The 20,036-nt window shown below is 36.4% G+C and overlaps 2 protein-coding genes across 2 annotated transcripts; one reads left to right on the forward strand and one right to left on the reverse strand.

Annotated features, from left to right (window-relative positions):
• The first annotated feature begins 563 nt into the window (after positions 1–563).
• On the forward strand, positions 564–3,756 carry smndc1 (survival motor neuron domain containing 1). Its single transcript, XM_073826699.1, has 6 exons — positions 564–703; positions 1,194–1,313; positions 2,150–2,292; positions 2,413–2,571; positions 2,834–2,987; positions 3,075–3,756. Exons 2-6 carry the CDS (start codon positions 1,194–1,196, stop codon positions 3,210–3,212), a joined length of 714 nt encoding a protein of 237 aa, XP_073682800.1. The 5' UTR covers positions 564–703; the 3' UTR covers positions 3,213–3,756.
• Positions 3,757–3,825: 69 nt separating this feature from the next.
• Positions 3,826–18,813, reverse strand: add3b (adducin 3 (gamma) b). The gene is made up of 15 exons (XM_073826698.1): positions 18,641–18,813; positions 17,468–17,712; positions 13,885–14,020; positions 13,565–13,716; positions 11,798–11,878; positions 11,491–11,640; positions 10,812–10,955; positions 10,452–10,550; positions 9,057–9,230; positions 8,685–8,945; positions 7,884–8,000; positions 7,698–7,787; positions 7,101–7,218; positions 5,983–6,090; positions 3,826–5,817 (listed from the first exon to the last, which is right to left on the reverse strand). Exons 2-15 carry the CDS (start codon positions 17,687–17,689, stop codon positions 5,276–5,278), a joined length of 2,394 nt encoding a protein of 797 aa, XP_073682799.1. The 5' UTR covers positions 17,690–17,712; positions 18,641–18,813; the 3' UTR covers positions 3,826–5,275.
• Between the last annotated feature and the right edge of the window lie 1,223 nt (positions 18,814–20,036).

Raw genomic sequence — 20,036 nt, forward strand, 5'->3', positions numbered from 1 at the left:
ATAAAAAGTGATAGCACAGACTTGCAATGCAATAAATGCTGTTCTTTTTAACTTTTTATTAATCTAAGAATCCTGAAAAAAATATCACAGGTTCCAAAAAAATATTAAGCAGCACAACTGTTTCCAACACTGATAATAAATCAGCATATTAGAATGATTTCTGAAGGATTGTGTGACACTGAAGACTGGAGTAATGATATCAGTATCAGTAATTATTGTATTGCATTGCATAAATATAGCTTACATTTTTTTTTAGAAATACGTTTTTAAAGTAGATTTTGTCTAAAATTTAAATCAATAAAATGTTTCAGTGGCTTTTTCCCCGACTATTATTTCACATGTCAGGCTTTACAGTCTTAATAAATAAAGTACTTATCATTAGTAATAAATGCTTTGAATGCCTGACAAATTCACATTCAGATTTTATTTTATTTTATTCTGTTAAAATAAAATGTATTTGTTTTATAAAAAATAACTTTTGTCTTTCCTCTCTGCAAGAGTACGGCAGCGGCAACACCGCGACAACTCATCACGCGAGACTGTGGCGTCACATCCGGGAAAAGGTCGAAGCGACGATAGCGAGAGAGGCTACAAACGAAATCGGGACGGTGTTCTTTTCGCTAGAATAAACTCGTTGATGGGATATTTAAACATCGTAATTCATCTGGTTTTCATATAAATATTGTCCTAGGAATATTTAAAGGTAAGAATATTATATCAGGAATATTTAAAGGTCAAAAGATGATGCGGTTGTCTAGTGTTTATAAATATCAACATGTCTTCTGTCGAGCGAGAGGCCTTGTGCTCCATTTACACATTGATCGCTGATGTGCATTTAACTTGTATCAAAACAAAGCTTTGTGAGACCCAATGCTAATGCTTTATCAAATTAATTAAACGTATAATGAAAATTAACAAATAAATAAGTGCATATGGTTATTTATATGTGAAAATGTCGGGACATGTCAACATGATGATAAAGTTAACATTGCTAAGGCTAGGGAAGTGTTTTAAAACATCTCTGATTCAGATGTAAATATATATGGAAATCCTGTTCTAGTGAACTGCAGGTTATGAATTTTGTGCTGGTGCAATATAAATTATTAATGTTTATATGTGATAGAAACACATGTGATGGGTGTTTTGAGTTCTGTTTTTACTTGTCACTTGAAAAATGGTATTTGTTTTTTCAGATGTCTGAAGAATTGGTAAAGCAGTTGAACAATTATAAAGCTCAGCTGCAGCAGGTGGAAGCAGCACTCTCTACAGATCAAGATAATGAAGATCTGCTTAAACTGCAGAAGGACCTTCAGGTTTGGGCACAGATATCTACTGCCTGTTGTGAGGCTTTAACATAGCAGAGGGGAATTGTAACATTTCATTTATATCCATGTCTCTTTATTTGCTAGTATAGTGTTTTCACGATGTGTCATTAAACGGCCATATTGGCGGCACTAAATGTAAACGATGACGCTGAAACAAACGGAGCTCACAAATTTAGCTGATTATTGCTGCTGAAAATGGTCAATTATTGTCAAGTTTTGGCCTGTACTAACCGGTCAGACCAGGAAAAACATTTGGAGTACTACAGACTGCCAAAAGTTATAACACAAAGTTTGTGGTTGGCCAAACTGATCCAGGATTTCCAGGGCAAGAATTCTGACAACATTTGTGTTTGTTCTTATTACTTCTAATCGATAGGTAGAATATTAGGCTAATATCTGATATCTAATACTGCTCATACCTATCTTTACCACCTATTAACTTTAGTTTGTCAGAATATTGCACCCTTTCCTACTTACTGAGTCCTTCTCTATATGGTTTAACAGCTTCCGCACGTTTTTTCCATTGTTTAGACAGCATAAATTAGCAGTACAACATATTCAGTAGTACATTAACTTTGCAATTAATGCTGTTGTTTACATTTGATGTATCCTAGTAATTGACCAAATCATGACCTAAGTCCAAACCCTCAATGTTTGTTCTTTAGTATGTGTTTGCATTGTTAAAACTTTTAGTTGTCTGCCATGTTTTTCAGGAGTCCAGTTTTTGTCACTTAGGTTGATGCCTGATAGCCTCTGACAAGATGAAAAGTGCCTTTACTAAGTAAGTATATTCATCAAATCATTGCTGTTATGTGTCGCTATAGGAGGTGATTGAGTTGACAAAAGACCTGTTGACATCACAGCCGGTGGAGGGTGCAACCAGCACCAAAAGCTCGGAGACAGTCCCTCCTACTCGCAGCTGGAGGGTTGGAGACCATTGCATGGCCACCTGGACCAAGGATGGACAGTGAGTACACACAGGGTTGGGAGGTATATTGATATTGCCTACTGAGCGTTGGGTGCATTTGGAGGAGGGATTTGTGTGTATATCCGTACTCACATGCTTACAGTGCTGTGTCATTGGCAGGTTGTATGAAGCAGAGATTGAAGAGATTGACTCTGAGAACGGCACGGCAGCCATCACCTTTGAAGGCTACGGCAATGCAGAGGTGTTGCCGCTTCATGTGCTCAAACCAGTGGAGGAGGGCAGGAACAGAGAGGAGATAGATGGAAAGCCCAAATCCAAGTAAGTAGATGTTAAAATGACTTGTTTTAATATAAAATCTAAACAGTTGAACCCATCTTTATAATGTATTGTAAGATTTAAAGTGAGAGCAGTGTGGAAGTCTTGAATCTAAGATTTGGTGGCAATATAGCATAATGAGAGGTTTACTAGCTATTTCTAAAAGGCCAGTGCCATAGACATTAATGCATTTCAAGATTATGTGTTTGCATATTTCTGAATAGCTCTGTTTTTTAATGTGTTCCTGCTGTGTGATTTCTCTTAGGAAAGAGATGCTGGCAGAGCAGAGGGAATATAAGAAGAAAAAGGCCCAGAAAAAGGTGCAACGCATGAAGGAGCTAGAGCAGGAGAGAGAAGATCAGAAATCCAAATGGCAGCAGTTTAACAATAAAGCCTATTCCAAGAATAAAAAAGGACAGGTATGTGTTAGAGAAAAAAAAGCTGACTAATTCTGTTCTTTTAAGAACCTTGCCATTATACTCATGTTTTATGACCATCTTTTCCAGGTGAAAAGAAGTATATTTGCATCTCCAGAGAGTGTGAATGGAAAGGTTGGCGTTGGCACGTGTGGTATCGCAGATAAACCCATGACCCAGTACAACGACACTTCAAAATACAATGTCAGGCACCTAATGCCCCAGTGATCTCCCTTGTGTTCTGTCTGTGCCCATCTGTAATCACCCAACATAAAAATGAATCAAACTGAAACCCACTTAGAAATCATAAATCAGATTGGACATGAAATAACTATAGTAACACATTTCCCCCTTGTTTTATTTCCAATAAATAGTGGGTGTTTAGTCTGGATTTCGGAGCTGTTCTGTACTGAACAGTCTCTGGATGTTGCAACTAATAAAACATCAGTCCTCAGTGAAGCACAGCTCCTGGTTAGTTTTACAGGTTTTCCTCATGCTCTCAGGACCAAGTCTCTGCACGAGCTGCTGAGGATGGAAAGCTGCTCACTAGTTTTTTATAATGTGTTGAACAAACATAAATGGAAAGCGCTGGCCTCCCTCATAAATAGTCGAGAAAGGGAAGACTGGTGTCGATGAACAGATTAAGCAGTTTTTTGTTTCGCTCGCCACCTCCGTGTTTAATAAGCATTCTGCTGCAGTCCATTTGTTGTTACATTTGCTTTTCAGTTTTGTATATTTACATATTTGAGAGAAATAAATGTTGATTTGTTGACATTTCTATAACAATTTGTGATTTATTTGCTTAATTGAAATGTGTGTAACTATATATTTTTGTCCTTCATAAATTGTATCACACTTTTATTTCAGAAAGGTTACATTTATACACACCCATGAGACTGCAAATTACAAAAAGCAGTATTTGACCATGGAGGACAAAAACACTGGTGAGAATGAGAAAACATCACTATTAACATAATTACAGCACAATTTTTTGATTTAATTAACATATAGTGGTTATAGCCTTTTATATAATCAGTTATTAAACTAAGTAGAATAACAATCTGTTATCAACCACATTTCCATTACAAACAAAGCTTCATATCACACTAAATGGCTGTTTCCCATTAAAAAATTATTTGAAAACTTTAATATTCCTAATACGCAGAAATCCATTTGAGCAGTCTTTCATACAATTCACTGTCACCTCATTACTTCAGCACACAAAATCAACCCATCTACAAAACACAATGTAGAGCCATCAAAATATTTCCAATACTTCTCAAATTCAGTGTTTAGGGCTTTAAGGACTAGACTTTATTTAGTTTACTGATATTGCATGTATAAGTGTGCATTTATGTACAGTTTATAAAAGTGTAGGAGGATATTCTTTAGTTAGGCTATTAAGTTGTTGATATAGCTGTAGGAAAAAAAGTGTTGTAATATTGTGTTTAACAACTACACAGATCATTGCTTTGATGTTAATATCCCTGTCTCTCCTAGTCATCGCATTTAAAGAAGTAGCTCACTTCCAGAACAAATATTTACAGATAATGTGCTCACCCCCTTGTCATCTAAGATGTTCATGTCTTTCTTTTTTCAGTCGTAAAGAAATTGTTTTTTGAGGGAAACATTTCAGCATTTGATTCAGGTAAGCTTCTAAGTTTGAACCTCCAAAATGCAGTTTAAATGCTTCAAAGGACTCTATCTAACTATCCCAGCCGAGGAAGAAGGGCTTTATCTAGCAAAACAATTGGTTATTAAAAAAAATAAAATACAATTTATATACTTTTTAACCTCAAGCACTTGTCTAGCTCTGCGTGAACTCTGTGTATTCAGGTTCATGACAGTGAAATGAAAAATTCCCATCTCACTTTCTCCTTCAACTTCAAAATCAGCCTACATTGTTGTTTTACCTTTTACGTAGAGCTAGACAAGATGAGCGTTTGAGTTTAAAAAAGCATATTAAATGTAAATTTGTTTTAGAAAATAACTGATGGTTTCACTGGATAAGACCCTTCTTTCTCAGCTGGGATTGTTTAGAGCCCTTTGAAGCTGCATTCAAAGTTGTGGGCACCATAGAAGTCCACTATATGGAGAGAAATCCTGAAATGTTTTCCTAAAAATTATAATTTCTTTACGACTGAAGAAAGAAAGACATGAACATCGTGGATGACAAGGGGGTGATTACATTATCTGTAAATTTTAATTTTAGTTTTACTTTAGAAGTCAGTACTCCTTAACATTGGGCTTTCTTGAAACTACATTACCCACAAGTACCTGCACAGTTACGTCTAACAGGAGTGGTCCTTTTTAGATCCCTTGTCTTCTTGTATCTCCTTTTCTTCTTGCTCCTTCTCTTTCTCTTTGTCCTTCTCCTTCTCTTTGTCTTTCTCCTTTTCTTGGTCTTTCTCCTTCTCTTTGTCCTTCTCCTTCTCTTTATCTTTGTCTTTCTCCTTTTCTTTGTCTTTCTCCTTTTCTTTGTCTTTCTCCTTCTCTTTGTCCTTCTCCTTCTCTTTATCTTTGTCTTTCTCCTTCTCTTTGTCCTTCTCCTTCTCTTTGTCTTTCTCTTTGTCTTTTCCTTTCTCCTTGTCTCTCTTTTCTTTCTTTTTCGTCATCCGCAGGAAGGAAGGTGTACGAAATTTCTTTTTCTTCTTTTTGGGTGATTGTGGCTGACTTTCAGAAGAGCTGGTGACTGAAATGTTGTTGGCGACAGTGGTTGTTATCGAGACCTGCATCTCTTTTGTGATGCTGAGCTCTGTGACCTGTAGAGTGAGGTCATCATCCTGTGTCAGGTCATCGCCGTCACTGCTCTGAAGCAGAGCTGAAAGACAGTCTGAGAATGAGAGGAAGAGACCTTTAGCATGAGGTTGTCCAGCTGGAAACCATAAAACTGCAACTAATTTGGTTATGACAGACCAATGTGGTAATATGTGACCTTGTACCACTAAAGCCAGTCATAAGTGTCAATTTGAGACAATAAAGCTGAGAGAATCTATACCTCCTCTTTCAGGGCTCATGAGAGGTGAGATCGATAGGGACACAGTGGAGCCGTCGTATGTAGTCATTTCTCCGTCTGTGAATTCCTCATCGGCTTCTGACTGTAGAGCTTTTATGTCGAGAAAACATTTTTAAAAAAGCCAAACAAAAAGAGTGGTTAAGCTGAGGTTTTAAAGGTAGGGAAGCATTAACATCTCCCTGAGATGCAAAGTATGTACTGGAAATACACTGGAGCTTACAGGAAACTGAATGGAATGGCAAACTAAATAATTATAAACACTACTGTTCAAAGTTTTGTGGATTTATTAAATCCACATTGTTTTATACATATTTTGGACTATAGGGGGCGCCATTATTTTGATGATGTAAAATGGTTGCACTTGTAGAGCTACTGTGCTATTTTTACCACAACACAACTTAGAATATAAAATACTGCTACAATGCCACATTATGCAGCTTTTGGTTGTAATTTTCAGTCGAAGGGACACGTGAAGCGATGTAAGTCTTCACTGCTCTCCTAGCGATTATAAGAGGAGAAAAGAATAGGAAGATGCCTGTGGATGAATAAAACTTCTTAAAGACCTGTGTCTTTGTTCTCTCCACTTTAGCCCTGATTTCTTTGAGGCTTTTAGTAGACCACAGCTATTGAAAGAGCTTACAAATGGCAGAGACAAGAAACGCTAGATGCCATGCCGACAGGATGTAAACATGCCAACGCTTGACTAGGTGCCGCAGCCACTGAAAGAGTTTCTCAGCGTGGTTTTTACTAGATATCCAGGGGCATTTAGACTCCTTGTGAGGAAAATCAATGGTACGGCATTTGGTTTAAGCCTATGCTTATATCCATCGCCTCCTGTAAGCTCTTTCATTAGCTGTGGTCATCGTATCAGTATTTTATTTTCTGAACCTTTTTACATCATCTAAATAATGGCGCCCTCCATATTCCAAAAATTAAAATTTTAAATAATGTAAATCTTTCATGGGTTTCTACTACATATTTCAGTAAGAGACATACTTTGTGTTATATTACACCATACAAGTCTTAATACCCAGGGTTCTCTTTAAAAAACACCTTTGTTAGTGCCATTCTGTGTCCTTGTATGTAGAATGTGCTATTACCTGACTGGCTGTTCTTATTCTCCACAGTTTGGGTGTATGCCTGTATATCTGCCTCTGATTGGTCAAAGGGGTTGGGTGGCAGAGCAACTGTCTTCTCCTCATCCTCATAGATGAATGCCTGAAGATAATAATGACAATAATGACAATTGTGTCTTAGTTATGTATTTTTTGTTTATGTATTGCTTTAACAGTGGTTTCAGATTTTTTTTTAGAGATGTCGTGGCCATTTGTAAATTTTCTGGGTCTGGCTTTTTGGTCTTATCTGCATCCAGCTATTTTTAGCTGTACAAAACAGCTTGTTTTGCTGCTTGATATTGCAAATTGGTGTGTCTTACCCTATTATTTTAATGTATTCTATTACTTATGAACAAACAGTTTTACCGTTTACTGAATGTTGTTATTGTTCTACAGTGTAGTACAGTGTTTTCTAGGCTGTTGATGTCACTGGAGGTTTCATATCAAGTGAGTTTCATCATTTTAAACATACCTTTCAAAAATACTATTATACTAAAAAAGTTATATTGTGCACTTTTAAAAGTATTTGAGTTTTTGATTGGTGCTTGTGTTCATGTCGGATTTATTGATGTAGTTACGCACTGGTCCAGGAGTCTTGTCAATAACAATGTCTGCCAGGAGCTGAGACTTGGGTCCAGCTGTCATCAGATCTGCTCTGTTCTGCTCCCGAATCTAAACCAGCACAAACAAAGCAGTGCTTTAGTGTACAGAACACAAGCTGTGGACACAGGCTGTTCAGTCTGTATTTTCTTACTCTGTCAAATATACCTTATTTCTTTTTTCCAGTACTTCACTGGGGTTAGTATTAAGTGGAACAAACTGGTTGGGGTCCTCAATCCTAATTGGGGTGTCATTGCAGCTGCCTGACTCTTCTGATTTCATCCACTAAAAGAAAAGAAAAGAATGATTTAGGAAATATTAGTCAATATTAAATATATACAGAAAACATGGTAAAATTATTGGCATTTTACAAATATAAATATAAAGTCAAACCAAAATGTATTTAGACACCTTTTCACATTATCACAGTTTATTCGCTATAGTTTAGAAAATGGTAATAAAATATGACAAGAACTCAAGAGTTAAACTGTGTCAGGATAAAATCATCTTAATAATGTAAGATAACTTTGATAGTCAACCAAAAATTCAGACAACTGTTAGTATGACAATATTTACACAACCATAAATACTTTTTTGACCAATTACCAAGCAATGCTTAATTAACTATAGAGTCCTGCACCCACTATTAAAAAAATATCAAAAATTATATTTGCTGTCTGAATGATTTTTGGTTTGACTGTTTATTTTACTCTACTGATCTGATCTGTGGAAGTTCATTTTCCCTCAGAGTTAAAGAATATTAAAAAGTTAACTGTGACTTTGTGAAACTGTGTATATTATCTAATTATTTCTTACTCTGAAATACATCTGAGGCGGTAATATGCTTCCATACTGACCAATAATTAACAACACTCAACACTGAATTTATAGATATTACTAATTCACAACTGTGTGAAACCCTCAAATTTGTTTGCAAAAATATTTGTACATGATCACATGCAAAGATACCGTGGTTTTGGTCCGGGGGCTGCAGGTCCCATTGATGGACTCCTCAGGTACATTGACCTTTAAGTAGCTGTTTGGAGAGTTCAACCATCGTATCCTCTCTCTGTCTCGCTTCTGTGCCAGGAAGTGCAATGGACTCTGTGAAAAGGTGTCCTTTTCCTCTAGTCCCATCCCTGTGACGGTCGCTGGGATCTCCACATCGTTATGGTGTCGAGGTTTTTCTTTAACTATGGGATGTCGGTACGTGTAACCTGTTCTGTAACCCTGAAAACACAATATTGTTTTTTACTGTTAAATATTTAATAATACATGCTTCATGCAGTCATCTAAATGCTGTTAACACATCTGGTATAGATTAGCACAAGAGACACTTACTAAGTTATCTAACATCCTCATAAGCGACTCGAATTCTGCCTCTCCAACCCTCCATCTGATCTGTCCGTCTGGCTTTTGTCCACCGGGATTTTTTTTCGTAGGAGCTGTTTTCAGACTAGCTCTGTCTAACACGCACAGGTTGTCAACGCCACCCGCACATAACAGAGCACTAATCTGAAATAGGAAAGGGACACAAAGACGAGATGATGGTGGATAACAGTTTAATCACTGGATAAATCTACAGGCAGAGCTTAAAGAGATAGTTCACCTAAAAATTAAAATTACCCAATGATTTCCTTATCCTAGGTGTATACGACTTTCTTCTTTCAGATGAATACAATCACAGTTTTATTTAAAAAATCTCCTGGCTCTTTCAAGCTTTATAATTGCAGTGAATGGGTGTTTAGATTTTGAAGCAAAATAAAGTGCATCTATCTATCTATCATAAAAAATACTCCACACGGCTTCAATTGGTTAATAAAGGCCTTCTGAAGCAAATCAATGCTTTTGTGCAAGTAAAATATCTATATTTAAAACTTTATAAATGATACATACTAGTTTACGCTAGCTGTCATGTACGCATTCATGAGGTGTAGACTAAGCGTAAGCTCCAGTGAGAATATGTCAGTCTTGTGAGAACCACATTTTGTTTACAGCAAAGGAAAACCAGTCTCCTCTTGGCATACATTGAAATCCTCAGGCATTTTTCTTTACAAATCCTTGTTTTGTACTTCAATGTTCTGTTTCAAATATTTTGTTTTGCTCTCTCCAGTGTGCTTCTGCGTTTGTCACTTCTCACCTGAGCTTAGGCTAGGCCTAAGTCCTACGTCATCCACTGTAACGCCCCTCTCTCGTGAATGTGCGTACAACAGGTAGCGAAAGCTAGAAATTACGTTTTATTAAGTTTTAAATATAGACATTTTCAAATGCATTTATTCAAATGCATAGCTTTGTTTCAGAAGCCCTTATTAACCCCCCAGAGCTGTGTGGAGTACTTTTTATGATAGATGGATGCAGTTTTTTTAATTCTAAATCGGGGCCACTGACATTTTAAAGTTTGGAAGAGCCAGGACAATTTTTTTAATACCTCTATTTGTCTTTGTCTGAAGTAAAAAAAGTCATATACACCTAGGATGGCTTGAGTGTGAGTAAATCATGTGGTAGTTTTGATTTTTGGGTGAACTATTCCTTTAAATTGAGCTGTAATTATCTAGGCCGTTGATTAATTAAAAAAAAAAAGATTGGCAGCTTGGTTGTCAACTTATTCTATTTTCTGTGTATTCCAGATTTAGTTTGATCTAGTACATAATATATTCCATTTCCATCTAGTTTATGTATTTCTATTATTTCATTTATTTGCATATGTGTATTTCAATTTTATATGTGTATGTGTACCTGTATCTCACAAGCTTGGTGGCTGTGATACAGATAATGAAAAGCTTCCTCTATTGTCTCTCCAAATGCCAGTAAACCTTGATTCCTCAGGACCAAAACCTAAAAACAAACAGAATTACATAAGTGTTGCAAATCCACCATATTGAATCCAGTAATGCACAAAATATTACTATAAATATGATACTAAGCAATATTATAACTACTGTAAAACAAAAATCAACAAATCTTTAAAAAAGCACATTTTAATTTGGCAATCATTAGGACCTGCTATTTTTCCCTGCTTAAGCTCTGCCATGCTGTACTATAGTTAACTCCTAATGGTTGTCATGCCAACGGGTAGCAGAATTCACAGACTGTCACCTTGGCAGTGGGACCAAGAGCTTTCTGAAGTTCCATCCTCTCCTGCTCGTTGGCTAAATCACCATGGTAACTAAAATAAGACACCTCTCCCAGCAGCAAAGCTTCATGGGAAATGGGTAAGATGCCACATTTCATAGAAGAAACCTGCAGGACATACAGAAGTTGCAAATGTGTGTGTTAGACTTTAACAAGCAGGGTGAATACTGCATCTATGACAATGGTTTTTAACGGGTCCTGGGCCCACTAGGAGGCATTAGAAAACTTCAAAGGGCACCTTGTAATATGTAATACCATAATTAAGCTTCCCATTGATGTATGGTTAGGATAGGGCAATATTTGGCTGAGATACAATTATTTGAAAATCTGGAATCTGAGGGTTCAAAAAAATCGAAATATTTAGAAAATTGCCTTTAAAGTTGTCCAAATTAAGTTTATAGCAATGCATATTACTAATCAAAAATTAGTTTTTATATATTTATGGTAGGAAATGCACAAAATATCTTTTAATGATTAATCAATTTTTTATTGATTTTTGGCATAAAAGAAAAATGTATAATTCTGACCCATACAATGTATTTTTGGCTATTGCTACAATATACCCGTGCTCCAGGGTCACATATATATTTTTATACACGGCTTGAGTGTGTGTGTGTGTGTGTGTGTGTGTGTTGACACTCACGGCAGCAGTATTTGGTGTGTATGTATGTATAACACATTTGGCATCTGGTCGGGCAGAATACACTGCAGAATGTGGTTTGAATCCCAAAACATCCACAGGTAGTGCAGTCACTCCCTGATCAACCACCTCACCAATCAGATTCACCTTGACCTTTGAAAAATACACAATGCAAAAAAAATATGAACATTTTTATATTCTCCTGTTCTTCCACATATTATATATTTAATGATGTAATTATATTCAGTTGTAAATGTACAGGGTTTCCAACTTCATAATTCATGTTCAGGATGTGTGTGGGTGTGTGTACCAGACTAGCTGCTGTGGCCTCTGAGAACGACAGTCCTTTAGGAAGAATGAGAATATGATCCTGTTCTTTGTTGATACGCAGCTGGAAAAGAAAATAACAGAGAAAGAGTAAAATAGAGCCAACGAAAAACAGAAAGAGAAGATATTATAATAAATTCAGGTAATCAAAGACTTAAGATTAGACAGAAAATGATACAAACTTCAGATGCACTGGAAATGGCTAGTTGTAATTATGTTGACTGCTTTTGTGCAACTGGATAGAGTAGAAAATAAGCTATTTATGCGAGTTATGTTTCTATAATTGTATATAATACATATTTCTTTTGAATACAGAAAAGGTCTCTACATATTACCATTATTTTTTTTACAGTGTTTTCTGTACAACTGTTGACAAAGTCTGCCACACCACTTTTTAAATTCATTTTTCCATGCTGGTCTAGTATTGTGGCCTAATCTAATATTGTGGTCTAATTTCAGAAAAATCCACAATCAAACAGCATCTTCCTTTTTAAGTGGGCGGCATTTGGCCAGAATAAGCTAAAATGAGGACCATGCTATTTTTTTCCATCTAAACAGCCAAAAACAAAACATAACATTTTTACAAACTTGATGCAAATCATAATTACAGTTGAAGTCAAAAGTTTTCTGCAGAATCTGTTAACGATTTTACAAAAATAAGAGGGATCATACCAAATGCCTGAATATGATATTTCACATAAAAGACGTTTACATATAGCCTACAAGAAAAAATAATAATTGTTGAATTTATAAAAATGACCCCATTCAAAAGTGTACATACACTTGATTCCTAATACATACAGTCATTGTTGGAAAGGGTTCAAATACACAAAAATGCTGAAAAACCAAAGGACTGTGGGACCTGAAGGATTTTTCTGAAGAACAGCGGGCAGTTTAACTGTTCAGGAAACACAAGGGACTCATGAACAACTATCACTAAACAAAAAAAAAACAAAAACAAAAAACAGCTGTGGATCATTCAGGCAACAACACAGTATTAAGAATCAAGTGTATGTAAACTTTTGAACGTGGTCATTTTTATAAATTCAACTATCATTTTCTATTGTGGACTATATGTAAACAAATGCATTTTGTATGATCCCTCTTATTTTAGTCAAATAATTAACATTTTGTAGATTCTGCAAGGTGTGTGTAAACTTTTGACGTCAACTGTATATGTATATATTTAAATGCAATATTAGATTACATGGTAGATAACATTTCATGTTTTTCATCAACGTTGGCTCAGAAGCTGTCACTGAGGTGGTATCTTTTCAAAATCACACCTTTGTATCTAAAGGGTGCATCTTTATACCTTATAGGTATCAGTACCTCAGGTGTACATGTTAGTAGTTTTTAAAAGGGTAAAAGAATACTGCCCACAGTGACTGTTTTTGTACCTTTATTTCTGTGGTGTATGCATGAGTGTGTAAAAACACAGTAATCCCTCTGATGCTATTGTAATTTGTTGAGTTCAGCATCATGGTGAGATGTCATGACAGATCAGAGCAGAAGAAGAAATGACAGTTTTCTGTCTATTCTTTCCACAATGGCAGTTATTCTCTTGTCTCTCTGCATTGTTCAGGCACTTAAGCCATTACTATGGTAACCAGTGTTGTCTGAACAAAAGCATCTGATTTTATTACATGCAAAATGACAGTGAGCACAGTCAGTCCTAGTTCGGATTTGCAAAACAATTTGTGTGCAGCATGGCAAAAAGCCAAAGTGTGCAATATACACGAGTACTCACAGTTATATACGTATTTGGGAAGTGGGTATGTCCATATAGGTCCAACAGTCGGTACAAGCAGGCAAGTTTACAGCGGCCCTGCCTCTCAGCTTTAGAACAATGAAACCACTCCACACCACACAGATCATTCACTGGACTAATTGACCCTGCACCTGGAAACACACACACAGCCAAACAACAAAAATAAATATCTGCCTTTATCTGAGCTTCTATGTGATAACCATACGGAATGACATGCCTGCCATCTGTTGACTATGGTAACAACAAATATTCTTCAATGGGAATTTATGAAGTGTCTATGAAAGTGTATGTGTACTCACTGCTGGGACTGCTCACTCCAGTGTTGCTAAGTGTATTGCTGATGATGAGGTGTGCGATTTGGCCGAGGAGACCACTGGAGTTACTGCCTTTGGAGCACTGCTCCTTCACCATACACTCCAGCTCCTCCTTAAAGTCCTGCAACAAACACAAACACACTTTAACACTGTAACTAAAACATATTCTAAATATTATGACAGTTAAGACAAACTTCTCTGTTTAAAAATGTTTGTTTGAAGCATGGTAGCTGGTTTGAGCTGGTTTATGCTGGTCCTGAGCAAATAACTCAGCTTATAACCAGCTCATGACCAACTGAGGACCAGCATAAACCAGATTAAAACCAGCTACCATGCTTCAAAACATACCTAACCAGCAACAGGGTTAAGAACGTGTTTCCAAACAAAACATTTCACAAAAAGACATCTGTTAAGGTTTTAAAATTGCATAAACTGACTTCATAGTCACAAAAATGACCAGCTGGTTAAATGTAATTGCAAGCAATACACGAAAATTAATTCTAAGAAAAGGTTTTGCATAAGCTGTTTGCAATTGGTACTTCATATTTTTGTGATTTATCTATATTTTATTTTATCTACACTAACATTCAAAAGTTTAGGGTCAGTAATATTTGTTCAGCAAGGATGCACTAAATTGATTCAGCTACTATAATGTTCTTTGGATTTTTCTATTCATCAAAAAATCTGGGTAAAATGTACCATTGTTTCCACAAAAATATTAAACAGCACTGTTTTCAACATAGATAATAAGAAAAGTTTCTTGAGCATCAAATCATTGGAATAATTCATGATAGGCCATTGAATTATTAGAAAATAATGCACACCCAAGGTGGTGATGTGGCTCAAGTGTGCATAATTTTCTAATAATTCAATGGACCGTAGTCAATTATTCTGCATATGTAACAGTCACTACAACTCAAAACATTATTCAGATGAAGTATTTCATATATGACATTTCCCTGCAGAAAAAACAACAACAACAGAAATTCTAACGGTTTCCACTACAAATACCATTACAAACATTACAAAGCATCAACTTTTAACCTTTAAAACCATTCAAATGGGTTTCCTGTAGTATGTTTGGGAGCCTATTCCTTTAAAAATGTAGTGGTTTTAACAAGCCACCAATAGAAGGTAACCAATTACCAGTAAAGACCAACAGGCACCATTAGGGTTCCAATAAAACCAGTACAATTCACATTATAACCAGCAAAACTATTACAAATTCTATGAAGGTTTCTACTGTTCAACCAGGGGTGTCAGGTTTTCGTCCTTAAAACTTAGATGTGAATAGGATTCATTTCTTAGCATCTCATAGTACGCCTCTACTGCTAATTCCAAAACGTAATTTTAGACCTAGTAACGGCGGCTTGAGCTGTTGATAGCAAAACTAATTCAGTTAATAATGAAGTTATTAAAGAGAGAAATATTAAGTGTGTGAATTACCTGAGTCTGTGCATTTCTCAACAGTTATGGCAGCAGCCTCTCTACTAATAGTGGAAATGTAAGTTCAGCAGCTTCAAAAACAGCACAGTTATTACCTCACTAGTCAGAAATCTCATGTAGCTTTTAAGCCATTTTACTGATAAATTCGTCAGAGCAGCACTGACAACATGTTTCTTGTTATGTGCTTTCCATACATAATATAACATAATTTTGTGGCAAAAACATAAATTTGTCTTTTTCGCATCATATTGTTTACTATATTTACTAGCTTGGACTGTCATTGTTTGTTCTTCTGCTGTTTTAGGCTGTAAGGACATTGAAATAACTGAATTCGTTTGGTGAAGTTATATGGACATGTAATGCAGTTAAGACCTGCCTGGAACTACTTTAGCTGTGCGTTTCCCTGAAAATCATGGCACACCTTAGAATATTTGTCAGCCAATCAGATTCAAGTATTCAACAGCCTTTAGTTAGTATTAATTAGAACATTTTTCTAAAGGACCATGTGACTCTACAGTCTGGACTAATGCCTGCGGAAAATTCAGCCTTGCTTCTCAATAGAAAACTAAATGATTTTAAAGCTGCAGTCAGTAACTTTTTCTGTTTTCAAAATGCACCTTTAATAAGCTTTTATATTCTGACTGTTTTAGACTGGTTCTGATAGGAACCACTGGGGAGTAGCCCAGTACCGGCGTAATTCGTCATAGATATAAACAGAGAGCAGTAGCTCTGACTGCACTGTTCTTCCACAAGACGCATGCAGTTCTGTTTATTAACTGCTAGAGCGTGCAGCTTTAAATAGAAATTTTATTACAATATTATGTTTTTTGAGCAAATAAATGCAACCTCTGTGAGCATAAGAAACATCTTTTAACATAATAAAATATACCAACCCCAAACTGTAGTGTATATAAAAAAAAAGCATTTCATTTTAAGCGTAACAAATATTTTTCTCAAATATAGGACATTTCTGATTTGTTCATAGCTCATTCTTTCATGGTACTAAATAATCACTGACAACAAAACAGGCTTTAGGAGAAAAGTTCAGTTAACAGAACATCCAGTTATATGTGTCTTCAGCGTGAAATAGTTCAGGGAAGTTGGCGTGCCCTGCGGTGAGACATGCTATACTTAATCTAATAATATTTTAAACACCATTTTATGCTTTTTATAATTGCAGTGCATGCAGCTTTTATGGCCTCAAGCATGCATATTTCTACTTTAACACACAAATATGCCGCACCAAAGGACCATTTAATATAATCCACTAGTAAAAAACTGAATAAAATGATAAAAATAAACATGCTGACCAGTTACAGAATAACAAGACATAGGCTATGTGACCCTGGACCACAAAACCAGTCATAAGGGTCAGTTTTTTTTTTAAATTGAGACTTATACATCATCTGAAATCTGAAGCTTTCCATTGAGGTGTGGTTAGGATAGAACAATTTTCGGGCCGAGATAAAAATCTGGAATCTGAGGGTGCAAAAAAATCTAAATATTAAGAAAATCACCTTTAAAGTTGTCCAAATGAAGTTCTTAGCAATGCAGATTACTAATCAGAAATTAAGTTTTGATATATTTACAGTAGGAAATGTACAAAATATCTTCATGGAACATGATTTTTAATCAAATTTAACTTTGAAAGAACCTATGAAGTTCATAGTTTAATCTATGAACTTTAACCTCAAAGCCTCAGTGCTGCAAACTACTGCTAAAAGATTTTGCTGTGTATTGAGCCAAAACCAGGGCATGAACGTCATGCAGTTTTGTTGATTATACGGCTTCAAGTTTTGCATATTATATGGATATTAAAAATAGATGAAGCTACAATTAGATAAGAGACGGAGCTTCATCTAAGGCTTTAGAAATTAAAAAGCCCTCAAAGTACTGCTACAACATGATATGCAGAAATCACTTCGGGTTCTTTATTCAATTCACCCACTCCCAGCATTTCTGATGATCTGTGCATGGTTACTAATGGCAACGGGTCTCCACTTGTTGGTTGTTATGCAATCAAACAAGCGTGGGCTCCTCTTAAAATGCAAAGGGAGGGAGAGAGAGAAAGAGCATGCGAATTCTCACTTTGGTGCGAGTGTGTGTGGGAGTGACGTCTTACTGGACTCTGCAGAATCTGTGTGACTCTCTTTCTTTGTTCCATCATGTTGAAGTCCTGCCTCAGGTCAGGTGACATAGCGCTGCTCCTCAGAGCCTCGGGGGACTGGAGTTCTTCGGCACTCTCGCTGTAGACCTTCTTCACATTTAGACTGGATGGGGGGCGGATGCGTAAACCGCCCTCTTCATCGCCCGCAATCATCTCAACACGCTCACCCTCGCTCATACATAAACACAACACACAACCTTCTGCTTGAGAGAGAGAGAGAGAAAGATAGAGAGAAATAGAGGGGTGGGCTGAGTGTTTTTCTGATCCACTTCAAGCTGAGTTCACAATTGGTGCATGAATACAAAAAGGTCAGGGCACTTTGGATTACAAATGAATTGTCTAAACACACACATACAAATAAACACTCTCTCACACACCTGCATGTCTGCTCTCCAGCTGGCATCCTATATAAGTCATGCATATCTGCACGCACCCCACAGAGAACAATTCACACCTTTAATACCCCTCTTTCCACCCTGATGGCCCGAAATCACCCCTGCACCCCCAACAGGTTTTATTTAGCACCTTAATTCATTTTGTTTGACTTTATATCTTTAAACCGTGTACAGTTGATTTGAATTGAATCTACATGTCTACGATAACGTATCTAAGCATATATATAAGCAAACTAAAGTAACTGAACCCTCCATTTTACGTCAGGAAAAGTGTTTTTCGCATAAAAAGTTCTCCCCCATCGTTTAGTGCGCGTCTCACGACCGCCTCCTGTGCGCGTTCCACAATTTACTGTACCTCAAAACTTAGTGAGCTGCCTACCTAGACTGTATTTATAGGCATTATTGGTGTGTGTAGCTATTTTTGTCGTCACACAGAATTTTTTGGGCATCAGGGGCGCACGAATATTTTTTGGGATTCAGAATAAGTGTGCAACAGAACTGCGCATGCATTCAATGCCCCGAAAATTCAAAAGGGTTTGATGCACTAATATTGCGTAGCTGCCACATTATAGGCTAACTAAACATAAAATTTAAGTTGAATCCTCAACATCAATAAAGTTAAGAGTCTTTTAAAATCAAACACATATCTACTTTATTTTCACTTATAAATAGAAAAAGTGGCGCAGTTGCTTTGCAGTAGCACTTTATCAAACATAAAGAAATAATTACTCACCTTTCTCGGTTTCAGTTTAAGTTTAATCCCAGAATTGCAGCAGGAAACATAATAACTAACTAAATAAATCAGCTTCAGCCAGGATAACTAAGCACAGCACAACTGACGCATCCGAGTCTATTTTCCCTCAAGTCTCAGTTTCTTTTTAGAGCCGCGGGAGTCTGTTGCGAGTATCAGAGCCGTGAGCGCGCAGCGAAAGCGCGAGCGCGCGTGGATGTGTGAGGAGTGTTTTGCGTGGGAACTTTGTGAGAGGATCACGTGACCAGTCCTGTCCGCCCACTAATGCTAGCGCCTTGGCAGGACCACCACGACCTCCCCGAGCCTTATCTTTCTAATACACAGATTTAGTTTATACAAACGCGAAGATACGAGACAGATGTTAGACATCAAACACACATTTATACAGCGGTTGTTTGGCCACTTTATAGCAGTTTTGCTCTTAAACATCTATAAATAATGAACATGTATAATATAGCTTAGTGTATTTATGTCGCACATATAAATTGACCCTGAGGCTTTTGGTTTTATTTGTTGGCCTGTTTGCATCTATTTGAGTGTTAAGCTTTTATTAAATGTTTAGCCTACTTCGCTTACCTATTGCATGACCTACACTTTTTTAAATAACATCTCATAAAAAGCACTAGGATTTTATCCCCCAACACACAATTTGGTTTAGCTCCAAAATCCCAGCAAGCACACTGAACTAGAACTCCCAAGATAGAATAAGAAAACAAAATGAAGTTGTAAAGTTGTCTCTTTTTCATGATGTTACACTTTCAGCTACACACAACCACACACTTTATAACACAGAACAAACCTTATCTATGTCAAAATGGCTCTGAACTTGAGTTTAGCCTCCTGGATCTGACATCTCTTATCGTTCTGTTCTTTTTCATCCACCATACATTGTTCTTGCAGTGAATTAACCCTGTACACGCCAGCGCTCTGTAACCAACTTTTCCCTTTATGAATGCGGATAATTACCCTAATTACTTCAGTACCTGAGCAAACAAATGACTAACAATGATTCATTATTCTTCAAATTATCCTGCACATGAGCACCTGCTTTTGTTTGATACATCCTAAGAGAATTTTCTCAGTTGCTACATTAAATTAGAATTTTGTATTTGGAAATTTATAAAATTGTTTATGTCCAGAGTCTCTGAAGATAATCTAGTCTAGTGGAGAAGATATAAAAACATACATAAATTAATTTTTTGTTATATTTTCTTTTTATTCTGGAAATTATCTTTGGATGATATATATATATATATATATGGAAAAAAATGTATGTAACAAATAGGACTTTGCTTTTGTTATTGTTTTGAAAGAGTACCTTCTAATGTGATAGTTATATGTAAACTGAAGAGAATGTAATATAATTATTCTTGTTTGA

This window comes from Garra rufa, chromosome 21, assembly GCF_049309525.1.
Source record: "Garra rufa chromosome 21, GarRuf1.0, whole genome shotgun sequence".
Classification (NCBI taxonomy): Eukaryota; Metazoa; Chordata; class Actinopteri; order Cypriniformes; family Cyprinidae; genus Garra; species Garra rufa.

Coding starts and splice junctions, on each gene's coding strand:
- add3b (XM_073826698.1), bottom strand. CDS start 17,689: ATGAGCGAGGGTGAGCGTGTTGAGATGATTGCGGGCGATGAAGAGGGC. Junction 14,021..17,467: donor CACAGATTCTGCAGAGTCCA/GTAAGACGTCAC, acceptor TGTTTGTTGCAG/GACTTTAAGGAGGAGCTGGA. Junction 8,946..9,056: donor TGAGGATGTTAGATAACTTA/GTAAGTGTCTCT, acceptor TTGTGTTTTCAG/GGTTACAGAACAGGTTACAC.
- smndc1 (XM_073826699.1), top strand. CDS start 1,194: ATGTCTGAAGAATTGGTAAAGCAGTTGAACAATTATAAAGCTCAGCTG. Junction 2,293..2,412: donor ACCTGGACCAAGGATGGACA/GTGAGTACACAC, acceptor TGTCATTGGCAG/GTTGTATGAAGCAGAGATTG. Junction 2,572..2,833: donor GATGGAAAGCCCAAATCCAA/GTAAGTAGATGT, acceptor GATTTCTCTTAG/GAAAGAGATGCTGGCAGAGC.